The sequence below is a fragment of the Oncorhynchus mykiss genome, chromosome 10 (genome assembly GCF_057628025.1).
Source record: "Oncorhynchus mykiss isolate SJ-2025 chromosome 10, ASM5762802v1, whole genome shotgun sequence".
In the NCBI taxonomy this organism is placed as follows: domain Eukaryota; kingdom Metazoa; phylum Chordata; class Actinopteri; order Salmoniformes; family Salmonidae; genus Oncorhynchus; species Oncorhynchus mykiss.
The window spans coordinates 58,500,001-58,509,318 of NC_143031.1; the positions used below are offsets into that span (position 1 = coordinate 58,500,001).

The 9,318-nt window shown below is 43.3% G+C and overlaps 2 protein-coding genes across 6 annotated transcripts; one reads left to right on the forward strand and one right to left on the reverse strand.

Annotated features, from left to right (window-relative positions):
* The first annotated feature begins 1,997 nt into the window (after nt 1–1,997).
* Nucleotides 1,998–3,807, forward strand: LOC110534351 (ecto-ADP-ribosyltransferase 4). Of its 2 annotated transcripts, none has more exons than XM_021619157.3 (3): nt 1,998–2,256; nt 2,511–2,603; nt 2,996–3,807. In XM_021619157.3, exons 2-3 carry the CDS (start codon nt 2,538–2,540, stop codon nt 3,752–3,754), a joined length of 825 nt encoding a protein of 274 aa, XP_021474832.3. In that variant the 5' UTR covers nt 1,998–2,256; nt 2,511–2,537; the 3' UTR covers nt 3,755–3,807. The 2 variants fall into 2 exon arrangements, with proteins under 2 accessions (XP_021474832.3, XP_021474831.3); XM_021619156.3 differs by having other exon boundaries at nt 2,006–2,256; nt 2,993–3,807.
* Nucleotides 2,316–9,159, reverse strand: LOC149980088 (protein NLRC3-like). Of its 4 annotated transcripts, none has more exons than XM_090187193.1 (3): nt 8,997–9,159; nt 6,204–6,391; nt 2,316–5,926 (listed from the first exon to the last, which is right to left on the reverse strand). In XM_090187193.1, exons 2-3 carry the CDS (start codon nt 6,280–6,282, stop codon nt 4,071–4,073), a joined length of 1,935 nt encoding a protein of 644 aa, XP_090043319.1. In that variant the 5' UTR covers nt 6,283–6,391; nt 8,997–9,159; the 3' UTR covers nt 2,316–4,070. The 4 variants fall into 4 exon arrangements, with proteins under 4 accessions (XP_090043319.1, XP_090043318.1, XP_090043317.1 ...); XM_090187192.1 differs by having other exon boundaries at nt 2,316–5,929; XM_090187191.1 differs by having other exon boundaries at nt 2,316–5,929; nt 6,204–6,433; nt 8,997–9,116.
* Between the last annotated feature and the right edge of the window lie 159 nt (nt 9,160–9,318).

Below are 9,318 nucleotides of genomic sequence, written 5' to 3' on the forward strand. Positions count from 1 at the left end.
AGACCATAGAACTACAGCGTATACATTACACACCAGTTGTTATCATTGAGATACGGAGATAGAAGAGGGCGTCTATGCCAATGTGGAGGAGATCAGTGTGAAAGGCTGCGATGATCTGGCTGCTGGTCATGAGACTTTACACCAGAGTCCACAGGCTGGAACAAGTAAGTGTGTTTACAGATTCTGAAACAGACCTTTGTTTATTTATTAAGTTTACTTTGCGGGACAAAAACATGCGCCTGAGAGGTACTGAGAAATGATGAGTCACATCAGATTAAGCTGAGACCTATTTTCCATCTGTAGTCCCCGGGCAGGTGAACATCTAATCATGGAAATATTCCATGCAAAACAGACAACCTAAATGCATCAGACATTATAAAAAACAGCCATGGGGACATAGGGACATTTATCAACACAGACGTCAACACATTGCACTGAGAAAAGGAAACACGTTGCACTGAGAAAAGGAAACACATGGCTGTTGGATATAAATGGAAATAAATGTGTAGTCAAATGAAAGATGTACTACATACAGAGGAGGGGACATGGAGACATGTTGCTGACACTAACACACTGCTAATACTAAAGACATGTATAATATTATCAGCTGTTATATGTATGTATGAAACGCTGCCATGTTTTACAAATCAATCAGAGTCACGTTCAAGATCATCATACGTTGTCGTTCCACGTAGTAATGACACATTTCACACGAAACAAATTCCTTTTGAATTGGGAACCAAATTATTTCCTGGAAATGGTAGTAGAGGAGGACAGAATTGCTGTTACTGTCTGTCTGTGTGTGGTTGAAGGCCACAGCATCAGTTCCTCTTGGTATCAGAGCAGCATTGGTTTATGAGGGAGAAACTGGTCAGCTGGAAAGACTAAGATAGATACGGTGAGACCAAGTCAGGTGTATATTATGTTTGTTTCTCGACACCTGCAGGGCTGAAACTTGGGAATCAGAACTGTCAGCCTTACAGACTGGCATCAGTTTCTCTGGGACTGCTGTGTGTTCTCTTGCTGACCGGTCATAAGACACACATTCTTATCGGCAGACTCAACAGCCTTGGTCTCTCAAATGACTGCCTCGTCTGGTTCACCAACTATTTCTCAGACAGAGTTCAGTGTGTCAAATCGGAGGGCCTGTTGTCCAGACCTCTGGCAGTCTCTATGATGGTGCCACAGGTTTCAATTCTATGGCCGACTCTCTTCTCTGTATATATCAATGATGTCGCTCTTGCTGCTGGTGAGTCTCTGATCCACCTCTAAGCAGACAACACCATTCTGTATACTTCTGGCCCTTCTTTGGACACTGCGTTAACTAACCTACATGTGAGAGCACAGCGAACATGTCATAATGTACGATAACATCCTTTCACGATACAAACATAGAAAGTGATGTCCTTTAGAGTTAGCAATAGCTTTAGCCTAGATTCATGACTAAAATCTAATTTGAATAATAACATAATAATCGACATCAGTACATTTAATTATGGTTTCATTGATTTAAAAGAATGGCAATTAGTAGTGTATTTAAAAAAAATATTATAGCTAATGTAGTATCAACAACTTAAACAGTAATTATGTTAATGTCAGATGTGATAATATTACACACATACACTGAGTGTACAAAACATTAAGAACACCTGCTCTTTCCATGACTTAGACTGACCAGGAGAATCCAGGTGAAAGCTATAATCCCTTATTGATGTCACCTGTTAAATCCATTTCAATCAGTGTCGATGAAGTGGAGGAGACGGGTTAAAAAATGATTTTTAAGACTTGAGATATGGATTGTACATGTGTGCAACGCTGCCTGGTTTTTCTTGCGTTCGAGCATTATTGTATCCAGCATTCTGAAAATGAATGCATTTATTGTTAATTAGCTCCTGCAATTTTTTTGGGGGGGCTGCATATATACGTATTTGTAAGTCTGTCACCACATCAAACACACTCACGATTTCAAAAGTTATACTAATAAGTTATGGAAAGTACACTATTAGTACACTTTATTTCTGGCCTTTGGGAAACAACCTCACATGGATTGGGAGAGAGTGAGTGTGGGTGATATTGGCCAATTCATGTGTGGGCGTTAAGGGTCAGTGCACGCTGGGTCAAACAGTAGTTGAATCTCAATAGTTTCCTTTCCTTAATCTGAATTAATGTGGGTAAAAAACAGAACTGCTTAACAGGATAGACCTCAAGTGTCAGCTAAAAGTATCTGGGACTGGACAAAGAGAGGACAGAGATCCGGTAAGGACACACACTTGCTGGCACTCACACACACACCATAATAATCAGAAAACACAATATTTTTCAATGATCTGTTTTAAAGTTAATTTGAAAGTCATTGAATTATATACACATTAGTTTGTGTTTCAACTCCACATTAGATGATCAACTTCAGGTTCTAGCAGTTATGACTGACTAACCAAGATTCATCCGTCATGTTGTTTCATTGTAAAGTTACCAGTATTAGGAAATTAGTGATTATTTTCTATCAACAGGTTGTTTTGCTGTCAACCTGCATTACTATGAAATACTTGGCAGGAGTCCTGTTGCTCTTGGCAACAATGTTCACTACAGTCAACAGTGCAGAGGTGGGGGACCCCAGTTTTATTTTATTTATTTAACTAGGCAAGTCAGTTAAGAACAAATTCTTATTGACAATAACGGCCTAGGAACGGTGGGTTAACTGCCTTGTTCAGGAGCAGAACGACAGATTTTTACCTTATATAGCTGTCCTAAGTAGTGCCAGAATTATTGTAATGCTGTATAGCTGTCCTCAGCAGTGCCAGAATGATTGTAATGCTGTATAGCTGTCCTCAGTAGTGCCAGAATGCTTCTAACACTGTATAGCTGTCCTCAGTAGTGCCAGAATGATTGTAATGCTGTATAGCTGTCCTCAGCAGTGCCAGAATGATTGTAATGCTGTATAGCTGTCCTCAGCAGTGCCAGAATGATTGTAATGCTGTATAGCTGTCCTCAGCAGTGCCAGTGTCGGTGTGATGAGGAGCGGTTGAACACGGAACTGAGCTCGGTGGATGACCGCTACCCGACGTGCAGGGAAGAGATGATGGGGAACATCACCGAAGGTGACCTGCTGACCAGGGAACGCCAGGCCAGCCCTTCTTTTTCCACCGCCTGGTCGCAAGCTGAACGCTGCAATGTGACGGTGGCGAACCTCACCGACCTCCATGTCACAGCGCTGACCCTCTACACAAACACATACAACCGCACCTTCCCTTTGATCTTTGACGTGGAAGCTAGATCTATGGGCCCCGACGCCAATGTTTACCGCCAGTACTTCCTGTTCAAGTCCCTCCACTTCCTGCTGACCGATGCCCTGCGGCTCCTGATAGGGCGGGAGGAGGCGGAGGCAGAGGCGGAGCAGGATGGGAAGGGCTGCCTGCTGGTGTATGCTAACAGCAGGCGTGGGGACAACTTGCGAGGGGAGGTGGGGGATCAGGTGCGCACTGGGCACTTTGTCCTAGCATCCACGCGGCGGTACAGCTCCAGCTTTGACCTGACCATCCGGACGTGCCACGGGCACCTGCTGCCCCGCTCGCACTCACGTCACTGCCGCTCTTCTTCAGGTCTCAATGTGCTGGTGCCACCCTACGAGCTGTTCAGGGTGGTGGCGGTAAAGAAGGTACCTAACAAATGGAGAGGGGCTCTGACATGGCACTTCTACCTGGAGTCTATTGGCACTATGACCAAACTCAACTGCGCTATGACTTCTGCCATGTGAACGGCAAGTCAGTTTGTACAAAGCTTTAAGCAAATAAAGTTTGTTTGTTTGAAGAATCGATTAATTGATTGATTTTAAGATTTTTCAGTGGACACTACTACCCACTACTCAGATCCATAAACATGGATTGCAATCATCACTTTTTCTCTCGACAAAAAAAACACCACTCAAACCTACCTTCCTAATGTAACTAACTATACATCTCTCTAACCTTGAAATTCCTCAACAGTCTCTGCAGTGGCAATTTAGTAGATGTGGCAGTACAATCTGTGGCGATGTCTCCCTAGTAGACCATTCATACAGCAATGATGTCTTTCTAGTAGACCTGCCAGTGTCTGTCCCCCAGTACAGTCTGCATCCTCCAAAAGCCCCACATGCTCATTCGGTGCATCCAACTCAAACGTTCCATCTCCCTAAACACTTCCCTCTCCATCTCCCTGCCTGCCCAAAGCATGTCTGCCAGCTCCCAGCATTGGTCGGGCTCCAGCAGGAACCCCCACCGGGACTCGGAGGTCAGGTAGCGTCGGACCTCCCTGCCCAGCGAGGTGTCCCCTAGCTCCCGCAGACTGCGGAAAAGCGCCAGTGTGGTCTGAGGGTAAGGCTCAGACTTGATCGCCTGCTTAATGTATTCCGCTGTGATCTCTGTGATCACCTTAGAGCCTGTGACCTTTAAACCTTTCCCTAGACATGCTAGATCTAAGAGAGTCTGGTTGGGTGTTGTTGAGAGGCCAAGGATGAAGCAGAGGAAGAGGTCATAAGTTCCGTGCGTGTTCCGTAAAACCCTGTCCACGGAGCATCTGTGGAGGTCTAAAAGGGTTGCTCTCCTGAACGTCCCTTTCAATCGATCAAAGAGTGTAGTAGGTTGGAGTAGTAGGTTTCTCCTTTTATTTGTGTAGGTGAGAAACACGTGCAGGGCAGCTAGGTAGTCTTGAATGCCTGTGTACTCAAAGCGGTACATTTCCTCCAGGTACATCTCACACCCTGTGAAGAGCGGCCTACACAACCTGTGGAATGTGGAACTTTTAGAGACGTCGATTCCGCATTCCTTCACATCGCTCTCACTGAATATGAGGCTTCCTCTTTCCTGTTGTAGAAAAGCCAGCTTCCCAAGCTTACGAACGACCTCTCTGATTGATTCTGAGTGTTCACCATTTCGATCGTTCTTCAAACCAATCCGAACAAGCAAAAAGTGAGTGTACAGTTGCGTCAGAGTGTCTATCTCGACACACTCTCCCGCTTCAGTGTTTTCTAAAATGGCCGCCAACATCTCACAGCACCACGGTGTTTGGCACAGGACGCAGAGGTTCCGTGATGACTCTAGGGCAATAGCTTTCATGACTAGGGCGATAGCTTTGTGCACAAGACTCTGATCGCCAAACCTCTTTCTAAAGAACTCCCTCTTCTGGGTGTCGTCGAAGCCCCGTATCTCCGTCAAGCACTGTTGTTGGGGGAGGAAGTCAATGGGGATGAAATTGGCAGCCGCAGGCCTGGTGATCACCCAGACGTAGGCGGAGGGAAGAAGCAGCTGACACCAGATGAGGTTCGCTAGGAGGATGGGCAAAGGCATCTCCTTATTGATGTCAGACTCTACTGATATGCTTTCAAAGTCCAGGGGAAGGTTAAATTGGTCCAAACCGTCCAAGATGAATACCACCTTAGACCGACTCAGATCCAGCCCGGGGTTCTCGCTCTCCGATGTCATGGACGAATGGAAGAGGCTGATGAGGCCACTCAGACTGAAGCTCCGTCCTATCAGCCAATTGAGTTCACTGAAGGGAAAGACAAACAAGAAGTCGACATCCTGATTGGCTCTGTCCTCGGCCCAGTTCAAAACAAACTTCTGGACACTCTCTGTCTTTCCTGAGCCTGCGGGTCCCTTCGTCAGGACGGTTTTTACTTGAGGGCGATCCGGAGATAGCGGTGGTTTCAAGATATCGTCAAGCTTGATCGTTACTTCCTCATTAGCAGTGGGCATATCTGATGGTGGTCTTACGGGTCGCGTGGCAGCATGCCTGTCGTTGTGCCATTGGACGTTGCCCTCGGTGATGAGGAGTTCAACGTAGGAGTGTGTGAGGGAGTGGCTCCGCACCTCTTGTCCTGCCGGGGTTCCATCACACAATGACGTGTATCTCCCTCTCAGCTCTGATTGGAGCCTCTCTCTGACTCCTCCTACTGCTGGGACACACACACACACACACACAGTGAGAGATAGAGAGACACAGGGAATTCAGATTAGATTGTTTAGGAATTTTTGCAGGTGTACAATTATATATGCATGCCTACAAGAGAGAAACATTCTGAATGAAACTAAATATATTATTTTCTCCAGTGAACTTAGCTCTAAATGTTGTGTGCACAGTGTGATGAGCTACAGAAGAAATGTCAATAGGAAGTAGATTCAGTATATAATTCCAGGCATATGAAAATCATGAAGAGATAAATTACTTACACTTGCTCCTCTGAGTAATGGCTGTACGTTCTCCCTCGGTGTGTGGCAAGGTCACCCCCTGTTGGCCAGAATCCTCCATCGCAGTCTGAGCCAGGCTGACGTCACAATCTGTGGGGTTGGACTGGGGTACACTTGTGATTTCCTCCCGGAAGAGATTCACAGCAGGGTTGGGCTCAATTCAGCATGCTCTTGAATACAGGGTGGGAGTCATGTTTTGGCTGTTAAATGTACTAAAATGAGAACACAATAGAAATGTCAACTTTCAAATGGTACCTCAAAAGATGTTTGGAGGGTCACATCAGAGAATGCTGACCCGAATGGGAATATCAGTTAAATTAAATGATACTGTCAATCTTCCATAGGAAACAGGGTTGGGCTCAATTCAGAATTGAATTGAGAATGTCTGATAAATTCCAATTAAATTATTGCATTTTAATTCCAATCGAAGTAGTAAACAGGATATGGAATTGAATTAAAGGAAATAGAATTGAACTCGGTGAAATAAAAATGCCTCTTCTATTCTATATTCTGTCCACAAAAATAAGCCCACGAAGTGAGAATATTTTGTATTGAGGTCAATGAGGGTGTCGAATTTGGTCAACAAAAATGTAATTGCTAATTTGCTACGTGAGACTTATTTGATTGAACAGAAATGTTGTAATGGTTAGGTTGTTATGAATGCACATAAGTGGACACGTGGCATTTTGGCAACTTAAAAAAAAAAGACTTTAACTGAGTTGTGCCTGTTGTCATAGAGATAGATAGAGGAGTCATCATTGATATAACCTGTTTTAGCATGGACATTGCCATTGAGGGCTTCAACCACTTTAAAGTAGTCAACTGGGTGAGGATTCCTATGAGATGGAAGCAATCAAGCCAATGAAGAAGAAGGAAACAGACTACTTTAAAATAGAGACAGCATTAGTGGTGCTGCCCATGCGGTTACAGATGCTATAATGGCACAGATACAAAGATGCTCCCGAGTGGCGCAGCAGTCTAAGGCACTGCATCTCAGTGGAAGAGGAGTTACTACAGGCCCTGGTTTGATTCCAGGCGGTATCACATCTGGCTGTGGTTGGGAATCCCATAGGGTGGTGCACAATTGGCTCAGCGTCGTCCGGGTTTGGCCGGGATAGGCCGTCATTGTTAATAAGAATTTGTTCTTAACTGTCTCGCCTTGTTAAATAAAGGTTAAATAAAATAATTAAAATATTTGAATGAGAATTGCCGATAAAGGCAGATTCAGTGGAATGCGACGCAGCCCGTGCAAATAAACTGAAAGTCTCTACCGTAAACACAAGAGGGGCTTTTCTCAAATGACAGTGGACGAGAGTACGCTTGAATGTAATAACAATGAATCTAGCTAGATGTTCAAGACATTTTATACATAAAAGGATAAGTAGCATATCGTGTTTAAATGTTTTCATGGTTTTCTCCTTCAAGAAAACAACAGCTGATTCAAATGGGGTGTGGCAGATTTCAAAACTCTTTAGAGAACTGGTAGGATTCTCTTGTGCATCCTCGCCAAAAGGAGGATATCAAGGAGGGGAGGACCATGTTCCGTTTGCCTACTAACGAATTGAGACTCCACTTGACCACATCGGTTTTCCGGGTCACGGAGGAAATACTTTTTACCAAATGATTAGTCAAGGGTTTTATTTAATAAAACGTGGTGACGTCACCAACGTCGGGCCTCTTGTTAGTTCCTAATGGATTCACGTTTCACAGCAGCCACACCTCTCTACTGCATTGCACACAGTCAAATTAGCCTCAAGGTTGCCTTGTTAAATCTTGTTCATTCTCGAACATTAAATACCATGACTGTTTACTCATGACACAACATACTTTGGTGATATCGTTATCAACCTACCGCAGATCCCTTCAAAATAAATGTGAATGCAGGGTGTGCTGTTAGTTTGCTAACACTCTTAAGAGAGACTGGTAGAATAGCTAGCATAGCTAGCCATCGTTAGCATTCACTGGTTGAAATTTAAATAGCTTTTGAGTGTAATAGAGTGGACTATTACATGAATATATGTCATATGTCCAATCCAAAACACATATTTTGACCAATGGGGAAAATAGTATGTTAATTGTGTAGATACTCCTCTAAGAAAACCAATGGTCCAAACCCATGTTTGGAATGAAAATGAATGAAAGCGGTAAAACATCGGGAAAATAGCACTGTGTCAGCTTGGGCTGAATGCTGTGAGAGAATTAGGCTAATTGACAGGCTCACTGTTGACCTCATTATTTTTCTTCTCGAATCTGGAGGACATAAAAACATGTCATGTAGTATTTTCATATTTTATTATACTGTACGTCTTTTATACAAAAATTCCTGTTATTTTTCGAATATTTCTCACAATCAATTTCGCAGAGGACCAACACAAAACCCTGAAAACTTACTGCGAGAAAGCACTACCGCTCTGTCAACAGAGTTCGGTGTTTAAATCCAATTTTTCTTTATATAATGTTAATTATATGTTAGAGAAAGACCCCCACTGAACGACTCAGAACATGAATAATCATATTTGACTTGGTCAAATGTATATTATAACATAAGGAAGTTACATTTCATTACAAAAGCGCGTTTTCATCAATTTAGAGTGGGCGGACGGGAGCTATAATCAGTTATAACGGGAGCTATAATCCAGTGTCGGTATTGCTTGAAATCACACATGGATTGCTTCCGTACCCCACGGGCTTCCGTCCATGATTTCAGTTCAAAACGTAACTTCATGGAGTTATGCTATAGATCAGGAATCAAATTAAAAGTGTAAAGGTACTCACCACGTTGCCCATGCTGATACAGACTGAAAACGAATGTGTGTTTTTTATAGCTCTAAATCCAGCGGTGTAAACTCGCAATTTGTAAAGGAGGAACCACTGTAGGAAGGTTACTCATTTCCTGTAACGAAACATTGGAGTTGAACAAATTACAATATTGCGCAATCTGAATTTCGTGTTATATTACATAACGTTTCTATTTGTATTTATTCCAGGTCCATATTAAATACTCTTCCTGGGATCCAATCACGATTACGCAATTACATACACAATAAAACAGTACATAACAACATATTATTATACTCTACCACAACATATAAATAAT

Coding starts and splice junctions, on each gene's coding strand:
- LOC149980088 (XM_090187192.1), bottom strand. CDS start 6,282: ATGGAGGATTCTGGCCAACAGGGGGTGACCTTGCCACACACCGAGGGA. Junction 5,930..6,203: donor CATTACTCAGAGGAGCAAGT/GTAAGTAATTTA, acceptor TGTGTGTCCCAG/CAGTAGGAGGAGTCAGAGAG.
- LOC110534351 (XM_021619156.3), top strand. CDS start 2,538: ATGAAATACTTGGCAGGAGTCCTGTTGCTCTTGGCAACAATGTTCACT. Junction 2,604..2,992: donor CTACAGTCAACAGTGCAGAG/GTGGGGGACCCC, acceptor AGCTGTCCTCAG/CAGTGCCAGTGTCGGTGTGA.